Here is a 19,849-nt window from a genome sequence, read left to right as displayed (position 1 = left end):
TTGTATTAAAAAACGAAGTTTCTATTAATTTAATTTGAAAAACATATCTTAAAACTGAAGTCTTAAAAACCTGTACAGATTTTGATGCGACTATTTTTGTCCAGTGCACCGTGCGCGTATTACCTAATATCTACCTATGGTCTCTCTACTCTTCGACTACAAAATATAGTGATGTGTGACCAGTAGCTGGCAACGCTTATCTCCACGTTATCCACTTCTGTACCCTTCCAATCAGATTTTTGTTGTTTTCAACGCGCAGAAGTTTTCCATATACCGTGCTCACGGTAGGCGAGTACCTACAGGAGAGAGTGCCTATATATACACCATTTGGCATCCTCATTCAATCGGACAAATCTCTCCTGAACTCGTCACAAGTTCGAATCTTAACAACTAGTAACTGCCCCATTTCCTTTTACAAGCTTCCCCTGAGTTTGATTACCGGCCTTTCCCGCTACCGAAAATGGTTAAATCCTTACCAAAGCAGAAACCCCAAAACAACACAGAGAAAACGCAACCAAATTTCAAGGGAGTGCGAATGAGAAAATGGGGGAAATGGGTTTCCGAAGTGAGAATGCCCAATTCCCGAGCTAGAATTTGGCTAGGGTCTTATGATACTCCTCAGCAGGCCGCTCGCGCTTACGACTCTGCAGTTTATTGCCTCAGAGGATCGAATGCCAAATTCAATTTTCCCGACTCTTTGCCGGAAATTCCGTCGGCCTCTTCGCTATCTCCCGCTGAGATTCAAGCTGTTGCAGCCAAGTTCGCCGTGGAAGAATTCCGGCAGCCGCTGGACTATAACACTACATTTTCTGGTTCGGAATCGCAATCGTGTGTAGACAGCGAAGAAATTTTAGAGGAACCAAATTGGAAATTGTTGGATTCACTTCTTGAAGATGTTGAGAGCGGACTGCCTTCAAATTTAGAGAACTTTCTTTCATTAGAGGATATTGATTTTCTTTTGTCAGAGTGAAAACAGGGAGGGCATTTTTTCTATCTTCATTCAGACAGGGTTAGTTACAGTGGCAGCCTCTGTCAAAGTTTTTTGAGAGGGAAATCAAACCCTTGACCTCGCAGAGTGAATATGAAAGAAATCTCTGTTAAAAACACTGTTGTGCTCAATGTTCTAAGTACTTGGGGTTCCCTTAAACAGTCAAAACGTTTTACAGAGGGGGAATTTTGCGCTACTCTTTTAACGTTGCAATTCCTATAAACTGAAATTGATTTCTTCCCTTAAAAAATTTCTCAATTCTTGTAAGAAAACAACTGAAGACAATTTTTTCTCACTGCTAAACATTTTGAAAGAAGTTTATTAATAAGAAGACAATGCAAGGTCAGAACATCATACTGTAAGTAGGCGGAGAAAGAGAATCTTCAGCATACGCAAAACAGTGATCTTGAAATAGAAAAGATCACTAACAACAACCACCAAGATTACAGAGCTATAAAACAGGGCACTCTGCAAGAGGCAAAATATTAATGTCTGAAATGATATATTTTATTTGTTTTTATTTTAGTGTGGATTCATTTATTTTAATTCACTTTTTATTGACCAAAGTTAGTTAAAGGATATAAAAAGAGTAGCAGTTCAAGAAAGGGGATTGTAAGAATAAAGAAGAAGAAATAACAAACAGCAGTTACAACATTTTTATTTTTTCAAATTATGTTTTATGTATTTTATTTTGTTATCAGATCTATATTAAAAAGTAATAAATATTTTGTTAAAATAAATTTTAAATGGTTGAACTGAATGATATGTAAAGCTACTCTACTCATTACTAGATTCAATGATAGAACCTTAATCCTAAAAACAAATTTTTCATAATTTAATTGCTATCACCCAACCTATTTTTTTTATAGTAGAACTCTATTTAATCCTCAAAATAAACTTTTCATGACATAAGCATTCTTGCCCAAATTAAATTTTTCAAACTTTTAGTTTAATTTTTTCTTCTTTTCTTTTATTATTTTTTAGAACATCTCTTAATTTTCATATTATTTTTCTTTCTTTCATCTTTTCTTCTAACTTTATTTCATGATTCTTATTGTAACTTCTATCTTGTGTGTTTTAATTTAATTTATTATGTCTTTGAATTTGGTTTAATTGTTTAAATTGTTTTATTTATCTTCTTTTTTTTTTTTCTCGTTTTTTTCTCCTTTCTACTTGTCGACCTTTCTAACCTATCCTTGCTCTTTTTTTTCACACTTATATTTAGACTTGCTAAATCTTGCAATTTTTCTAACTCAATCCATTTTTTCTCGAGATGAGGGACCATGTAGTATGATCTATGACATAATTCAAAACACTTCTAACATAGTTTTATCCAAAAAATATTTAAGCACTAACAATTAATTAAATTGTTATTTGATAAATGTTCCTCATAATCAAATTTTTGAATTGGGGGTCACATAATCCTCAAATGGGAGGAAAGAGAAACAAAGCTTGAGCGAAATTCCAAATTCGATTCCCTATGGAGTGGACCTTGCACATTTTTTTCTTTCAAGGAATCTAATTATTTGATCTCATGGAAGATGAAGGCAACGTCCTACATATCTTAGTAAATGACATATGTCTTAACCACTATGTTTAAGGTCTATGCAAGGTTTATCCTATCTAGATGAGTTAAATTGTGTTTTTTTCCTATTCTTTTGTGTGTGTCTTCCTGTAAAAGAATGTTTCATTTTAGTCCGTATTCCCTTCAACCTTAGACCTATTCCAAGTTGCAAAATTTTTAGGATCAATTAGAGAAATTCTTGTAGCATCTTAGCATTGGTATGAATTTTCAAAATTTAAAGTTCCTTAAGATTTAGAAAAAAAACAGCAAAAAAGCACAAATCTAGTAAAAATTGGAATTGTTAGGTTGAAGGAACATCTAGTCAACCTTGGTGGTTAAATATTCTCAAAGAAAGACCTTCATGGATCTACAACACGTGATCAAGCACATTCACCTATCGTCCAACTACCAACTTCATCAAATTTAAATCCTTGGATATCAAATCAAGGGCAATAATTCTTGAACTTGAAAAGAGGCATCTATACCAAATAAGATATTTAAGAAGCGATAATCATGTTTAAAAGCCATAGTAGACAAATAGTTAGTCACATTATAAGTGCTCTTTTGGTTGTCCCATATATTTTCATGAATGGTACAAAATCTCTTGAGAGAAAAATTTAATCGTAACACAAATATAAAAGATAAATGAATTAATCTTTAAGTGCGAGTCTACCAACTCATAATAAGATGATGACGTGACAAATATTAAATGAAACTATTATAGCCCATCCTATATAATCCCTATAAATAGTACATTAATTGGATTCAAATATGTTATTATTCACATAAGTTGATTCACACAAGTTGTAAGATTTCTCTACTTTTTGTGCTCTTTTAGCTACCTTTTTTCATTTTTAAAAGAATGAATTTAGGCAAGGTTTCAATCTTCATAAACGACCATGCCAAAGCATAAGAGAGATACATGATTGGGTAAGTATATCAAGCTACTTGTCAAATATAAAATAATATGTCACATGTTTGTAGCACCTACTCAAAGGAGATTTCTTAGATCTCAATGAAGTGTAAGAACTGTGAGGACTCCTCTTTGGTTTGTGATTTCATAGATAATGTCTTTGATCCCATGCTATCAACACAAATATTTTTTATGGTGAGCTTATGCACACATATTGGCGAAGCTCCAACTAGGAAAACTAGTTTCAAAATCTAAATTTGGACCTCTCCTTTGGCCCAATATTTGGTTCTCCAAGTGCATGCATGTCTTGAATAAATGCAAGATTGGATAGAGTGCTATGATGCTAAAGCTATAATTATTCAAGGAAATAATAGTCAAGTTGTTGTTAGCCTCAACATTGTTAGGGAATGTTTCAACTACTACACATCATGGAGGCTTTCCATTGTAGCTATAAAAATTTGAAGAAAACTTGGTAAACTAGGGAGAACAAGCTCAAGTTCTTAAATACTTAACTAGGCCTTGATATTAAAAAATACTGAGCACCTAACCATTCTTGTTAGAATTATCTATTTGAAGAGTGATGTTTAGGATGCATGCTTAATGTTGGTCTTCATCTTCATCCTAGATGATGATAATATGATGTAACATTTTTAGTTGGATTCTCTTTGTAAGATATAAGAAATCACATAAGAATATATGCATTATTTTGACTTCATAGAAGTAATTCAGATTGAGCATTTAGGTATTCCTCCTTCCTTGTGCACTTGTTAGAATATCAAAATGCCTAGTTCCTTTAGGATTTATTCACATGTATATCATGGAGGAATCATTCACTCCCACAAGGTTAGTTCCCATATCTATATGGATCCTAGATGATTTCATGTACCTTAAATTATTGTGAGTTCCTAGAGAAATTTATGGCTACATTCTTAAAATTTTGAAATATGATAAATTCACTTGGCTTAGTACCTCACAATACAGATTATCGGCCAATAGAAAAGTTGGGGTTGACTAGTACTATTGAGCACACTACACAAGGATTAGGCTACATGGATCAAGGATGAAGTCTTTTGGATTTATAAATATGTTTATGATAAAGTATTAGCAATCATGTTTATTTAAAAAACCTAATAGAATTGAATTAGAGTATGACACTAATAGAAAAAAGAAATAAATGTATGAAATTTCCTTCTTTTTGGGGGGCTTGGATCATAGAAAACAAGAGGGACACCAAACAATTGTTCATGCTAAAGTTAGTGGACCTCAATAACTATATCTCATTAAGGATTTTTTAATTATAATTTAAATAATTTCATGGTCAATTGGATGAAAAAGCTTCAATATAGGGACACTTGCACCCAATAGATCTAGTTGTCTATTCAAGCTAAAAGACATCTTGCAAGAGACATCTCAAGCATGTATGGAGATATATGACCTACCCAAAAAAAATCATCTTAGGAGATCTATGTTATGTTGTTATCCACACTTATGATCCTAGAATGATCCTAAATATAGCCTCCACATTGCTCTTAGGCCCAAGATTGGATTTTCAAGAGAAAATCAATTCCTATTGGAAATATAGGCAAGAGATTTCAGATAAAAAAACATGTATGATGAAATCGTGATAGATGGAATATAGGAAAAAATATGGGATGAAGAACATGACTCCCTTGATGTGAACAACATCCAACCCATGGGGTACTTCTAAAGAATAGAAAGAGAGAAGAATAATCTATCTCATTTGTTGAGGCTATTAGTAGCTCAATTGAAGAGGTTTTACTAGTTTAGGCAACCTATAGTTGAGCACAATGGTTCGCCTCCCTCCATGTTTTTAAAAGTTAATATTCACTAGATCTCACCCACTTCACTTAGTAGCCTCCACTATTTTGGATTCTTGGGGCACAATTGTATCAAGTACAACAAATTACTCAAAGAAAAATCTAGAGAGAGGTGGATATTTCAAAAAGAAATTGGACATCCACATTTATCTAAAGAGAAACCAATGAGAATATATGAATCCTCTTCCCTCATAGTAGTAGTGATGGTGGAGCAACTTTTTTTAACTACATAATAAATCCCAAGGCAAGGCTCAAATTAATCAAGCTGTGTTAAGGAAAGGAAAATAATATCTATTGTACCATGTGGCTTTAATTATAAATAATTAGTTGTTGAGGAACCAATATCACCACAAAAAATCATTCCAAAATATCCATTTCCATCTACCACTTGGTATAGGTAATTGTTTTTATCCTTCCCCCTCTTTCTCTTTCTAATGTTGTGATATCAATTTCGATCCCTTTTTCTCAGTCAATTAAATTAATTTTGAACCCTTGCCATTATCATTGATAGCATTTGAGATCTATTTTCCAATAAAAATATCTTCACTTTTTTTTTCCCCTTCCATTCAATGATAATTAGAAGAAGATTTTCTCCCTACCACATCAATCCTGATTGCTTAGGTCATTACTTCCCTGTCCATTTATATACTTGATCCCCTAGTCTTCCAAGCCACTTTTCTACCACACTTATCAGTAGTACACCAAGTCTAAGGGTCTCATCCACTCTATATTTTCTTAAGCAACATTCAAAAAATCACGCATACATTTTGCTCTTAATGTTTCCCACCAATTTTCCTTTCCAATCTCAATAGAGGCTCAAGCTTATACATATGATATTCCTCCATTTCCCCCTATCAATTATATTATTATTCATTCCCCTTTGTCCCCACAGACAAATAATTGAAGCAATATTAAAAATTATTTAACATTCCCCCTATGCGGTTCCTCCTAGCTCCCAATTTATAAGAGGTTTCATAAAAAATCCATCTAGATTAAACCAACAAAAGATGATGACAAACATGACCTATGAAGCTAAGATGGATAGTTAGAGTTAGAGAGATGATATAAGGATCCTATATAGTAGTGCATGTGCTTCTTGATTGATCCTACAAAATAATATTTAATGGTTACAAATATGACACCAATTATGGACAAGCCACAAGAATTGACACCAAATGACTATTTAGTCCATGTAGTTGGGATGAGATTAGTACAACAAAAGATAGGAGATAGATCCGAGCTCATATAAGAAATGCAAAAAATGACCCCCACCCAATTCCTTAAGGTGAATCAAAAGATGGAAAAGAGGGAAAGAGAGCTTGCTAATATAAAAAAAAAATGTCACTTCTTTTGGACTTGGAAAAAACACTATAAGAAGCATTCACTTCCATGGAATAAACAATCCAACAATTATAAGGAGAAATATTGAATCCCAAAAAATTAGTGGTATTTACTCCCTTAATTCATGATCTATATGCATCATATTGTGTGAGGATCTCACAAATGGCTATGAATCATAGCATTCAAATTCATATATTCTACACAGACTCTTAGCATGGAAGTTACATTTGAGGTTGAAAAATTCCTAGATTCCCTATCTTTAAATTTCACTCGATCTTAGGTCATTTTGAGAAAGTTATATATCCTACCTAATGAAAAGATAATTGTTGTCGGGATCAACAACATGGTTATGGCTATAAAGTTGAATGAAATTCTTAGTATGGATTAAATTTTCCATAAATGCAAGGCGTAGCTATCCACTCTTGAGTAAGCTAATCAAAGGACAAGAATGCATCTTATAAATCCATTTGGTTCCTCTCATTATGTAATTTGTACAAAGATATTTCTTGTATTAAGAAAAATTGAGTAATCGTTAATGAGATAGATTTTCAATAGTATTGATATTATGCTCTTTTCGATATTGTATGTCACTCTTTAATAACGCAACTCTCATTTTATGAGTAAAAACAAAACACTGTTCTAGTAATTTCTATGGTTTCTTCTAAAAGCTAATGTGTTCATTGAACTTATGGTTGCAATTGCCAGCTATAATTTTACTGTGGCTTTTATTAAATTTTGTTTTTTGTAGAGTGCATATTTCATATCTCACATGCATATTGTTCTTTTCTATAATTATGCAATATTTTTCTTTAATAGGTCACATAGTCAAATTTGAAATGTTGATTCTAAATAATTTATTGTTAAATCTAGAAGTATTATTGAAAAACAATAAAAACAACAAACATCTAATGTCTTTAATATTTTTATTATTTGCAAAGCTTTTTAATATAACTCAAATCGGTTTAATATAGCATAAAGCTTTTTATATAGCACTAGGCTTTTTATATAGTAAAAATTAAATTATTATTCTTATTTAAAATTATAAAAAGATATCTTGATATCATCTTTTAAAAAATCTCCAATAAAAAATCAATTGAGCCCCTTTAATGAATATCATTGCAATTATCTTAAAATTATGTCAAATGACTCGTGATAATGACTTTTGATATAACTTATTTATCTTAAAAACTATGTTGAAATCATGAATCATTTGACATAAGTTATCATTTAGTTATATGATCCACAACTTTCAAATAACTTTTTTTTTAAATTAAGATTTTTTATATATTTTATATTAAAAAATATTTTAAAATTGAAATAACTATTAAGGTAGATGATATCAAAAGTAGTTATTAAAATTTGAGATAACTTTAAATGTTTAATTTAGATTGTCTAATATTTTTTAAAATATAATTAAATTACTTGCCACTATTTACAAAAAGTGACAGACATTTTATGTATAGAAATTTAAATTTATATATAATATTTAAATATTTCTAAAAAAAATGTACTACAAAATATCTATAATAATAAGCATGCTAATGTACCCATTCATGGGTTAGGAAGGGTTAATCTTTCTTCTAAGGATGAAAAGGATTCAAATGAAGAGTGGATGGTGCCGAAGAAAGGATGGATAAAGATTAACTTTGATGGAGTTTCAAGGGGAAATTCGAGTATCTTAGGTGTAGGGTGTGTAGCTCGCAATGAGAATGGTAAAGTGCTCTGCAAAGAGGCTCAGAGATTGCAAGATGGCACGAATAATGAGGTGGAGGTGTAGGCTGTGTTGTTGGCACTAGATTTGGCAAAAACCATGCAAGTTCCGAAGGTACACCTTCAACGAGATTCAAAAATTGTGGTGGAAGCAATTATGAAAGGGGCTTCACCAAGCTGGAGAATTAAAAATTTCATCATGATTATATGTTCGAGGCTTCAATCTTTTCAAGATTACAAGATATCCCACATTCGAAGAGCAAGAAACGGGGTGGGGGACCTTTTGTCCAAAGTGGCTTGTGAATTAGACAAGTATGTTACGAGATGGTGGGGTGGCGATGATACAAATGTTTAATGGCCACCTTAGTTATTCGAATTCTTTAAAAAACAGTGAGAAACGAAGTATTACAATCATTTGACATCGAGTAAGCTAAAGTTGAGTGATCAGGTGACAGTTGGTGGCCATTTGAGCAAGCAAGACACTAACATTCTTTATTAATGCTCTATTCGGAGAAGGTGGGCAAAAAGGGTGGTGGTAGGAGCGAGACAGGGCATTTATTGCAGAGGAATTGCAGTTCGAATGAGAATTACTTGCACACACACTGCCCAAAGATTTCACAATATTTTTTCTTGTGGTAGTTGTGAGCTGGCAGAGTGAGGGGCGACGACAGAATTGCAATGACCATGGAAGCCAATTTTACGTTGAAGTCCAAGAAACAACTGTGCCCATTTTTTAGAGATGTCATAGAGAGGAGGCTCTGAGGAATGTATCTCTTTTAGAATGAGCATCTAATAAAGAGTGTTCAGTTAATTTTGGGGAAGGTTTTTGGCAACCTCAGACATGGGTACCGCACGAACATGAGCGTGTATTCGAATGATCATGGCGTGGGGGCTAGACCTTGGCGAACCAGTGGAGGTGGTGAAAAAGGTGATGGAATCAATTGTGCACAGTGATTTCCTGGTTGACATGGACTCCATTACGAAATGGGCAATCCCAGGTGTAGGTTTCGATTTCAGTGAGGTAATGGAAGTGGTTCTGCATGAAGGATTTTAAAAACCCCTCTTTCATTCGATGGCCGAAAGACTGCGGTAGAACTCACCGGAGGGAGGAAGCAAAGCAAGGTTGGAAAGCTTTGAAACTGGTGGTGCAAATTAAGGAGCTGGATGATGTAATTCGAGAGGCCAAGAGGGAAGCTGGAATTGTCGAAGGCAGAGTGCTTCGTCTGTGCAAGAAGAAGAGGTTGTGCGAGATCCTGGAAAATGTAGGGGAAGGAAGCTCCTAGGGTGCATGATTTTCTTCTTCTCTTTGTTTTTGAATTTCACTGTGAATTGTTAATGGTTTTGCTTGTAATTTTTAAAACTATGCACTTGAATGGTTTGGTGGTCTACGGGATTTGTAATTTCCCGTTTTTAAAATTGTTACTAGGAAATGAATTTGTATGTACATGTGGATGATGGGCAGTTTTGGGGCTTAGTCGCTAGATGAAATTTTCTGGATGTGAGATGTTTCGGATAATGTTCTTTTTTGGTTGAGAGCTGGAAAAACCATGGATGTACTTCTTTCCTTTTCTGAATAAAAAACACTTATTATCGAACTGAAAAAAAAAAAAAAAGCATGCTAATGTAAAAGGATAACTAAATATTTAAATATTTTATGAAGAAAAAATTTGTATTAAAAAACGTAGTTTCTATTAATTTTAAAAACATATCTTAAAACTTAATAGTCTTACAAACCTGTACAGATTTTGATGAGACTATTTTAAGTCTACTGCGCGTTTTTCTTTGGTCACTCTACTCTTTGACTAGTAAATATAGTGACTAGTAGCTGGCAACGCTTAGATTTTCGTCGTTTTCAACGCGCATAAGTTTTCCATATACCGTGCTCACGGTACGCAAGTACCAACAGATGAGATTTGCCGATATATACCCCATTTGGCATCCTCATTCATTTGGACAAATCTCACCTGTACTCGTCACAAGTTCGAATCTTAACAACTATTGACTACCCCATTTCCTTTTACAAGCTTCCCCCGAGTTCGATTACCTGCCTTTCCCGCTACCGAAAATGGTTAAATCCTTACCAAAGCAGAAACCCCAAAACAGCACAGAGAAAACGCAACCAAATTTCAAGGGAGTGCGAATGAGAAAATGGGGGAAATGGGTTTCCGAAGTGAGAATGCCCAATTCCCGAGCTAGAATTTGGCTAGGGTCTTACGACACTCCTCAGCAGGCCGCTCGCGCTTACGACTCTGCAGTTTATTGCCTCAGAGGATCGAATGCCAAGTTCAATTTCCCCGACTCTTTGCCGGAAATTCCGTCGGCCTCTTCGCTATCTCCCGCTGAGATTCAATCTGTTGCAGCCAAGTTTGCCGTGGAAGAATTCCGGCAGCCGCTGGACTATAACACTACAGTTTCTGGTTCGGAATCGCAGTCGTGTGTAGACAGCGAAGAAAGTTTAGAGGAACAAAATTGGAAATTGTTGGATTCACTTCTTGAAGATGTTGAGAGCGGACTGCCTTCAAATTTAGAGAACTTTCTTTCATTAGAGGATATTGATTTTCTTTTGTCAGAGTAAAAACAGAGAGGACATTTTTTATATTTTCATTCAGGCCACCAAAGTTTATTGAGGCAGGGTTAGCTATAATGGCAGCCTCTGTCAAAGTTTATTGAGAGGCAATCAAACCCTTGACCTACCTGAATCAAAAACTCTACCATTTTTTTTATTAAAAACACTGCTGCCCTCAATGTTACAGAGTGAAGTTTTATGCCGCTCTTTCAACGTTGCAATTCCTGTAAATTGAAATTGATGTTTTCACTTAAAAATTTCTCAACTCTTTTCGGAAAACAACTGAGGAATTTTTTTTCTCACTTCTGAATATTTTAAAAGTTAAAATTACTTTTTAAAATTGAAGAACGCTTTAATAATAAGAAGACACTGCTAATGTCAGAACATCAGTCTGTAAAAGGGCAGAGAAACAGAGCATCTTCAGTATGCGCAAAACAGTGATCTTGAAATAGAAAAGACCACTAACAAAACTTCTACCAAGATTACAGAGCTATAAAACAGGACACTCTGAAAGAGGCAAAGTATTAATGTCTAAATGACATATTTATTTATTTTTATTTCAGGAATATATGTTTTTAATGTGGATCCATTCATTTTTATGTTCGGAGATGATATGTTTTGTTTTTCATCCATTCAACTTTTAAAACTTGTTTTGGTTTCCAATTCATCTATTTTCCTTCTACAATTTTTTCATTGGGATGATGGATGATGTACTGTGATCTGAAACATTGAAGCAAACAACTCATCCAAAAGCTAAGCATAGTTATCATTATAGACTTCAAAAATCTAATGTCTCTAATATTTGTTTTATTTTTATTGGTTAAAATAAATCTTTAATTGTTGAACTCAACGATTCAATGAATGATAAAACCCTAAACTTAAAAACAAACTTTTTTACTATCACCCAAATTACCTCTTTGATACTAGGTAGAAGTCTAAATAATCCCCCAAAAGAACTTTTGATGACACAAATGTTATTGCCAAATTTAAACTTTTCAAACTTTTGGTTTGAATTTTTCTTTCTTTTTTTTTTCTTTATTTTTTATAATATCTCTTAGTTTCCATATTATTATTATTATTATTTTTTGGTTCTTTAATTCTACCTTTCCTTCTTGCTTTATTTCATGATTATTATTGTGTCTCCTATTTTGTATGTTATAAATTAATTTATCATATCTTTGGATTTGATTTATTGTTTAAATTGTTTTATTTCTCTTCTTTGTTTTCCTTGTTGGCTTTCTCTCCTCTCTACTTGTCAGCCTCCCTAACTTATCCTTCCTCTTTTTTTACTCCACCCCTATATTTAAGAGTTTGCTAAATCTTGCAATTTTTCTAACTCAATTCATTTATCTTAATGAGGGATTATGCAATATGATCTAAAATGTCCTTCAAAACTCTATAAACATACTTTTATCCAAAAAAATATTTTTTATATTAAAACTAAGCAAAAATTACAAAGATAAGGCAACCAATAGGTTGCCAAAAAGAAAATAATAAATTTAAGTTATTAAGTTGTTATTTGACAAATATTCCTCCTAAACAAATTTTAGAATTGGAAACATAATCCTCAAATGAGATTAAAGATAAACAAAGTTTGAACATTTCAGTTGTTCATCTTTGATAATAGAAATTTATTGTGCCATTGGCCAATATGCAAACATAGTTTCACTAGTGGGTCCCTCCACTATAATTCTATATCATAAAGGAGATGCCTCAAATACTTCAAAGTTGCTTGATCTTCTTTAGGATAAACAATTTGAGCATGATATAAAACTTATTAACTTGAAAACTTTGTATCATTGTACTATTGACTCTTGAATGCACATAAGTGCTTTGGTGTCCCCTATTTCTCATACAATATATAAGACAAGTTAGTACAATAACTAGGTAGCCCCATGCATTCTGAAGAATATGTTATTCTGATAGTCCTTTTTCATTATGCCATTGATTAAGTCAATTTGGCCCGACATGTTTGTGAGTCCCCTTTCTTGTTACCAAAATAACTTATAAACTAATGAAAGAAATAAGAATGATGTACTTGGGAGACACATAGTAGGACTTTTCTTATTTTGAAAATGATTAGATTGACAACATAAAAACATTGCACCATTGGTAGGGTAGATATGAAGGGTGGATTTATTGGTAGTCTCTTGCACCATTTGATCTTTCACAGGGGGCCTTTATCTTTATCTAATGTATGTCAATCAATTCTATTTCAAGATAGGAGCACATTGTTGGTTCAAAAAAAATTATCATCATTTTGTGAAGTACCCATATGAGGAATTCAAAATCATTGGGACAATATAAGGCATCTCATGCTAAGTTTCCAACATGGTCTTCATCAATCATACATTAATATTCAAGAGATCATGACCTCAAAATTACTTAGGCAATAGCTATGTGAGAGTTATATATGCATGATAGTAGATGTTTCTTGTTTTCTATCATAGTAGCCCCAACCTTTCTTGTGCTTATATTTGTATAAATAAGATCTTTGAACTCACCTTTAGAGGTAGAATGTAACATGATTAATCATGTTAATTACTTATGTTATTAGAGATTTATAGACTTTTATTTTCTCAAATTATTTATTAGTTGCAATAGCTTTCATAGCTTCAAATTTATTCTATGTATATGATTATGCATTCTTAGATCATAATGCAAGAAATTTTGATAATTTGTCTCTCTTTTTTTTTTCAATAACCTTTTACTTGTTCAATGTATGTTAAGTTAGCATTTTCATTTATTTATGATGTGTAAATTATGTAATTAATGAACAACAAATTTTATTCAACAAATAGTTTATTAACTATTCACGCAAAGTAGTGTTAGACTAGTTTTATTTAGTTCTTTACTTTTTTTTTCCACAATAAGATTTGAAGGAATTTATTGGAAAACTTATGGGAAGGTAACTTCTAAATTCTTAGGGGGGGTCAAGGGGACCAGGCTGCCATTGGGTTTTCTTCTGTGGGTGCTGGGTTTTTCTTCCTCTGGTGTTGCGTTGAGGACAGATTTTGCGGACTCCAAAAGGGGTTTTTTCTCTTCAATCTTAGCGTCCTCTGGTCTGTGCATGGTGCATGCTTGGGGAGGCGCGTTCTTTTTCCTTTTATTGTTACTTCTTGTGTCGGTGCGCCCGTTCTGGGCTCTTATTTTGGATTTGGCCTGGTGAGCGGGGGGCTGCAAGAGCCTTCATACTGGTGTTATAAATGGATGCCCACGTGTCTTTAGATATGGCAGGTATTGATTCTGCTTCGGCTGGGGTGAATGCTAATATTCCTCCTCAACATTCTTCTAGTTTGGGTGGGGTTCGAAATGGTGCCCTTAAATTGCATAAGGTTAATGGATGCTTGGAGAGGACTCAAGAACGTCCAGTTTTAGTAGTGCAATCAGAATCAGTAGCTGAAGATATTGAATACTATTACAACCATGTTTTGATTTGCAAGTTCCTGGGGATGAGGGTTTCTCTCGCATTTCTTGATAATTGGATTTGTAAGACATGGAACCCGGAAGGTGACTTTGATATTCTAATGGCTGCAAATAACTTCTTTATGGTAGATTTCTCGTGTGCTTCTGACCGAAACAGGGCTTTTGAAGGTGGTTCGTACTTCTATAATCAGGTGGGTCTTTTCATCAAACCATGGCATGTTGGCTTTAACTCGGTAGAGGAATTACCTTCTAGAGTCCCAGTTTGGGTTCATCTGCCTCGGCTACCACTAGAATGTTGGAGAAGTGATATATTGCAGTCAATTGCGTTGTTGCTAGGAAGACCTATTGGTCCTTCTCAACAGACTCTAAATAAGCGCATTTTTTCTTATGCTAGGGTTTGTGCTGAAATTGATTTGAGTAAGCCGTTACCAGATTTTATTGATATGACTGTTGGATCCTGCTCCTGGACTCAACCGTTAGACTACGAGATGCTACCATTCAGGTGTCGAGTATGTCATGAGTATGGACATCTCCAACGGAGGTGTCCCCGTGCTTCAGGTGTTTTTGGTGCAAGTAATGCCTCTTCTCAGCCCTCTTTGAATGCAGATAAGGGTAAAGCTCCTATGCAGGGAGGGGGGGCTGATAAAGAGGGATTTATCCCAGTTAAGACTAGGAATCGTAATCGAGGCCAAAAGAGATCATTTAAAGATAGGCAAGAGGAAGAGACTCTCAACAGATTTGAGGCTCTTGAGGATTTAGTTCAAGAGGAGGGTTTTCAAGAAGTCCTACAGAGATCAGGGAATTCTTTAGTAGAGGAGGTGCCTGGAGTTCAGTCTTCTGGGCCTCCAAATTTCACTCAGATTGGAGTACAGGGTGCTCAGATAGCTACTGTTGAATCTTCTCCAGACCTTAATTTGGCTACGACTGATTTGGTATTGGAGGCATCTGGTGGGCCTGCAGACATTGGTGGAGTTCTCCCTGTGATGCAAGGTGCTTCTGATCTAGGTAAACAGAAGACTCACCCCCTGGTTTAGGTCTGCATCAAAAGACTTTCAAGAAAGGGGCTCTTTAGAAATCTCTTAAGGTCAGCCTCTTTGATGATTGTGCTCTCTTGGAATGTGCGGGGTATGAATAGCATTCCTAGACAAAAGGCTATTCGGGATTTGATTTGGTCGCATTCTCCTGATGTGGTTTTCTTACAGGAAACTAAGTTGTCTGTTGATAGTATGTTGGCGGTGGCTTCTAGGATTTGGGGTCGAGGTCAGTGCCAATGTGTTGGGGCGTTTGGTAATTCTGGGGGGGTGGCTTGTTTGTGGGACCCATGCAGAGTTAGACCTATTTGGTGGTTCTCTTGCAGAGGTTCAATTTCTTGTGTTGCTTCTCATCTTGAGTCAGGGGAGAGAGTTCTCTTCTCGAACTTGTATGCACTGACTAACCTTCAGGGTAAGGTTCTATTGTGGGATCATGTGCGATATGTGAGGTCTCTGGATCCTTACCTTCCTTGGATCCTGGCTGGAGATCTTAATGCTGTCACTTCTTTAGAGGAGAAGCGGGGTGGTAATGTCCGTCTGGATTCTGCTTCGACACTCTTGAAGGATAATATTGCTCTCTTGAACCTGGTTGACATCAAGCCGAGTAATGGGCTATTTACCTGGAGTAATAGAAGATGTGGGGAAGCAGCTATTTCTGAAAGATTAGATAGATTCCTGGTTTCCAGTTTTTGGATGGGGGATAGGTGGGTGACTAGCTCTAAGATTTTGGATGGCAGGGGTTCTGATCATTGGCCTATCAAACTTTCTGCTACTTTACCCCGACAAGGTATAAACTAGTCTTTTAAGTTTCAGCTTATGTGGCTCAGGGATGAGTCTCTTCATGACTTAGTTCTTGGATGGTGGAGTTTTGGGAAGCCGGCTCATGGGACTGCTATGTACTCCTTCTCGAAGCAACTCCAGTTTGTGAAGTATAAGTTGAAGCGTTGGAATAGGTAGCACTTTGGTAATCTCTTCCAAGAAAAGAAAAATGCTCAGTCTCAGTTGTATTCAATTACCCGGCAGATTTGGGACCAAGGTTTCACGGAGGAGCTTGGTGTGCTTGAAGCGGCTGCGGTGAAGGTTGTGGAAGAATGGAACTTAAGGGAGGAGATATTTTGGAAACAAAAATCTAGAATTGAGTGGCTCCAAGCTGGAGACAGGAATACTTCCTTCTTCCACAACTCTGTGAAGGACAGAAAGCAAGGTAATGTTATCTCCTCTTTAGTGTCGGAGAATGGTGAGACTTTTTCGTCTTCCGCTTCTATTTCTGCTGAGTCTTCCCGTTTCTTCTCTGCGTTGCTGTCTGAGGATTCCCCTCCTGCGGAGGTGGATGAAGCTTTGATCTTGGGTAGCATACCGAATTTGGTTACTAGAGAAATGAATGAATCTTTGCTTCGTCCTATCCCTTTATTTGAGCTTGAGGCAGTTGTTTTTCAGATGAAAAGAGGAAAAGCCCCAGGGCCTGACGGGTTTCCGGCTGAATTCTTCCAGGAGTTTTGGGAAGTGATTAAATTGGACCTTCTGGCGGTTGTTCAAGAATCTCTTTTGAACAAACAAATGTTGAGATCTATGAATGCTACTTTTTTGACCCTCATACCAAAGAAGGTGGGAGCTAATACTTTGGATAATTTTAGGCCCATTGCTTTGTGTAATGTGGTGTATAAAATTATCACAAAGCTGATTGCTGAGTGGCTGAAACCTTGGTTAGGTAGACTAATCTCAGAAGAACAAGGGGGTTTTGTTGCTGGTAGACAAATTTTAGATGGTGTCATTATTGCTGCCGAGACCATTCATTCTATGGCGGGCTCTAAAGAGAAAGCCATGTTCATCAAGTTGGACATGGCTAAAGCTTACGATCGTGTTAAATGGGCCTTCTTGTTCAAGCCTCTGGAAGCTTTTGGTTTTGCTGGTGATTGGATTGAGTGGGTCAGGAGTTGTGTCACTTCTTCTTCCTTCTCTGTGTTGGTCAATGGTGAACCCTCTGAGTTGTTCAAGGCTTCTAGGGGGCTTAGACAAGGAGATCCCTTGTCTCCCTATTTGTTTATTTTTCTTGCGGAAGGCCTTGGGAGGTTTATAAGATCTTGCGTGGAGTGTGGCTTGATACAGGGGTGGAGCTGGGGAAATAACATTCCCTCTCAGTCTCATCTGCAGTTTGTAGACGATACTGCTCTCATGGGCCGTGCCAAGATTGAGGAAGCTGTCAGATGGCGTAGCACTCTAGACTATTACTTGGCTGCTTCAGGTCAACGAATCAATGAAAGGAAGTCCTTTATTTATTTCTTTAATACTCCAAAGATTATTCAAAGGAGGATCGCAGGTATTCTCCATTTCCAGATTGGTACTCTTCCTTTTGTTTATCTTGGCATCCCGCTTGCAGTTCGCTCGCTTCCTAAATTGTTTTGAAAGGGGATTTTAGACAAGTTTCGCAATCTGGTCAGTCATTGGACTTGCAGGTGGCTCTCTTCTGCTGGTAGAGTGACTCTGCTAAAGTCTGTGGTTCAAGCTCTTCCTATATACAGATGCTTTGTCCTCTCGGCACCATCTAGTTTTATCAAAGATTTTGAAAAATTGTCTAGGCAATTCCTTTGGACAGGCAACCTTCTTCATAGAAAGTGGAGCTTGGTTAAATGGGATGTCATCTGTAGACCGAAGCAGGAAGGCGGGTTAGGGCTTCGCAGGACTGACTTGAATGGGCAAGCTCTAGCTGCGAAACTATATTGGCGGTGGTACTCTCAGCAAAACCAGTTGTGGGCAAGAATCCTTACCTCAAAGTATCTTGGTGAGGTCGAGAGTGCTGATGTGGCCCGCTTTAGCTTAGAAGGGAAGGGTTCTATGATTTGGTGCACTCTTAAAAGGGGTGCCAAGTTGGTCAAGCAAGGGTTGTTCTGGATTTGTAATGAGGGTAAGGAAGCTCTTTTTTGGCATGATTCTTGGGATGGATATCCTCCCATTTTGGCTTCTCATCCTCATTTGCAAAATTTGTGTCAACACTTCACTGATGCTAGTTTTTGTCACGTGGCTGATTTTAAATCTCTTCAAACATTAGGGCAGGCTATTGTTTTCAGGTGGAAGGACCCAAGGGAATGGCCTCCTGATGGCACAGTTGAGGACCGTCAAGAGCTTGCTGGGATTTTGTCTAGACGTGCTTGTAGTTCCCTTTCTGGACGTGATGTGTTGGCTTGGGACTCTGATCCAAAAGGAAGATTCTCTGTTGCTTCAGGTTATGCAGTCCTTGATAAGCAGTTGTTTGGGAGTACTGAGATCTCTTGGTGGAAGAAGGTTTGGAATAAGTTTGCATGGCCTAAGTGCAATTTCTTCTCTTGGTTAGTGGTGCAAGGAAAATGTCTTACCTGGGAGAATCTCTGTAAGCGTGGCTTCCAGGGACCTTCTATGTGTGTTATGTGTGCTGGACATGAAGAGTGTATTTCTCATCTTTTCTTTCAGTGCTCCTTTGCGAAAGCCATTTGGCACTTTTGGTGGAATCTGTGGCATATGTCGTGTAGACATGTTTTTTCTTTGAAGGAATTCTGGGAAAGTCAAGGGTCTCCTTTGGTTAGGACTTCTTTACTTTTAATTGCTTGGGTTATTGGCCCTAGTCTGATAATTTGGCATATTTGGTTGGAACGCAATCGAAGAAACTTTTTGGATAAAAAGCTGCAGATTGGTCAGTTATGGTTGAGAATTTTGGGGGGTCTTCAGGAAACTTTGACAGCTAAGTGCGATTTGTCTGTTCCTGTGGATCCTGGTGATTTTGGAGTTGCTAGTGTGTTGGGGCTATCCCTAGGGGGAAAAGGAATTGTGAGGACTGTTCGCCATAGGTGCGGGAGGGAGAAGGTTAGTCGGGCTGGTCACTGGTATCCCCCTGCTCTGGGAGAGTTGAAAATTAATACTGATGGCTCTTCTAGAGGAAATCCTGGGCATGCTGGTGTTGGTGGCATTTGTAGAGATGGCTCTGGAGTTGTGGTGTTTTTTTTCTCTATTTATAGAGGTCAGCATACTAATAACCTCATGGAGGCCACTGCCATTCTTCTGGCTTTGGAACGGGCTTGTGCTCTGGGATGGAGAAGGATTGTTTGTGAATCGGATTCTCAGGTTGTTATTGACCTTTTAAATAGGAGGCGGTTTGAGGAGGTGAATTGGCAGTTGGCGGTGGTGGTCAAGCAAATTGTTGCTTTGGGCACTACCTTTGAATTTGTTGTCTTTTGTCATGTCCCTCGGGAGTGGAATATGGTGGCTGATGGCTTGGCTAGGTGGGCTTCTGAGCAGATGGGGACTTGGAATGTGGCGGAGTGGGACAATCTCCCTGAAGATTTGGTTGTGGTTCTTGAAGATTTGGTTATGGAAGATATGAGGTGCTTCTTAGGTGTATCTTAATTTGGGGTTGCTTTGTTGCTTTTGTTGGGAGTTTTCTTCCCCTTTGTAATGCTTTGCTGATTCAATAAATTTTTACCCTCTTTTAAAAAAAAAAAAAA

General features: G+C 36.5%; 4 protein-coding genes across 4 annotated transcripts; all 4 read left to right on the top strand.

The window, feature by feature from the left end:
• Positions 1 to 324: 324 nt before the first annotated feature.
• Positions 325 to 1,652, top strand: LOC131049820 (ethylene-responsive transcription factor ERF017). The gene has a single exon (XM_057983903.2). The coding sequence runs from the start codon at positions 461 to 463 to the stop codon at positions 968 to 970; it is 510 nt and encodes a 169-aa protein (XP_057839886.2). The 5' UTR covers positions 325 to 460; the 3' UTR covers positions 971 to 1,652.
• An 8,630-nt stretch (positions 1,653 to 10,282) lies between these two features.
• On the top strand, positions 10,283 to 11,217 carry LOC131049821 (ethylene-responsive transcription factor ERF017). Its single transcript, XM_057983904.2, has one exon. The coding sequence runs from the start codon at positions 10,420 to 10,422 to the stop codon at positions 10,927 to 10,929; it is 510 nt and encodes a 169-aa protein (XP_057839887.2). The 5' UTR covers positions 10,283 to 10,419; the 3' UTR covers positions 10,930 to 11,217.
• Positions 11,218 to 14,126: 2,909 nt separating this feature from the next.
• On the top strand, positions 14,127 to 15,380 carry LOC131859723 (uncharacterized). Its single transcript, XM_059213732.1, has one exon. It carries the CDS (start codon positions 14,127 to 14,129, stop codon positions 15,378 to 15,380), a length of 1,254 nt encoding a protein of 417 aa, XP_059069715.1.
• A 93-nt stretch (positions 15,381 to 15,473) lies between these two features.
• On the top strand, positions 15,474 to 19,751 carry LOC131049829 (uncharacterized). The gene is made up of 4 exons (XM_059213729.1): positions 15,474 to 16,081; positions 16,205 to 16,301; positions 16,401 to 17,694; positions 17,971 to 19,751. Exons 1-4 carry the CDS (start codon positions 15,474 to 15,476, stop codon positions 19,749 to 19,751), a joined length of 3,780 nt encoding a protein of 1,259 aa, XP_059069712.1.
• Positions 19,752 to 19,849: the final 98 nt, after the last annotated feature.

Source organism: Cryptomeria japonica, chromosome 2, assembly GCF_030272615.1.
Source record: "Cryptomeria japonica chromosome 2, Sugi_1.0, whole genome shotgun sequence".
In the NCBI taxonomy this organism is placed as follows: domain Eukaryota; kingdom Viridiplantae; phylum Streptophyta; class Pinopsida; order Cupressales; family Cupressaceae; genus Cryptomeria; species Cryptomeria japonica.
Note: the sequence above shows the minus strand (reverse complement) of the source record. Positions and strands in the feature narration are given on the sequence as shown.

Coding starts and splice junctions, on each gene's coding strand:
- LOC131049829 (XM_059213729.1), top strand. CDS start 15,474: ATGAATAGCATTCCTAGACAAAAGGCTATTCGGGATTTGATTTGGTCG. Junction 16,302..16,400: donor TCTCGAAGCAACTCCAGTTT/GTGAAGTATAAG, acceptor ATTACCCGGCAG/ATTTGGGACCAAGGTTTCAC. Junction 17,695..17,970: donor TATTCAAAGGAGGATCGCAG/GTATTCTCCATT, acceptor TCCTTTGGACAG/GCAACCTTCTTCATAGAAAG.
- LOC131859723 (XM_059213732.1), top strand. CDS start 14,127: ATGGATGCCCACGTGTCTTTAGATATGGCAGGTATTGATTCTGCTTCG.
- LOC131049821 (XM_057983904.2), top strand. CDS start 10,420: ATGGTTAAATCCTTACCAAAGCAGAAACCCCAAAACAGCACAGAGAAA.
- LOC131049820 (XM_057983903.2), top strand. CDS start 461: ATGGTTAAATCCTTACCAAAGCAGAAACCCCAAAACAACACAGAGAAA.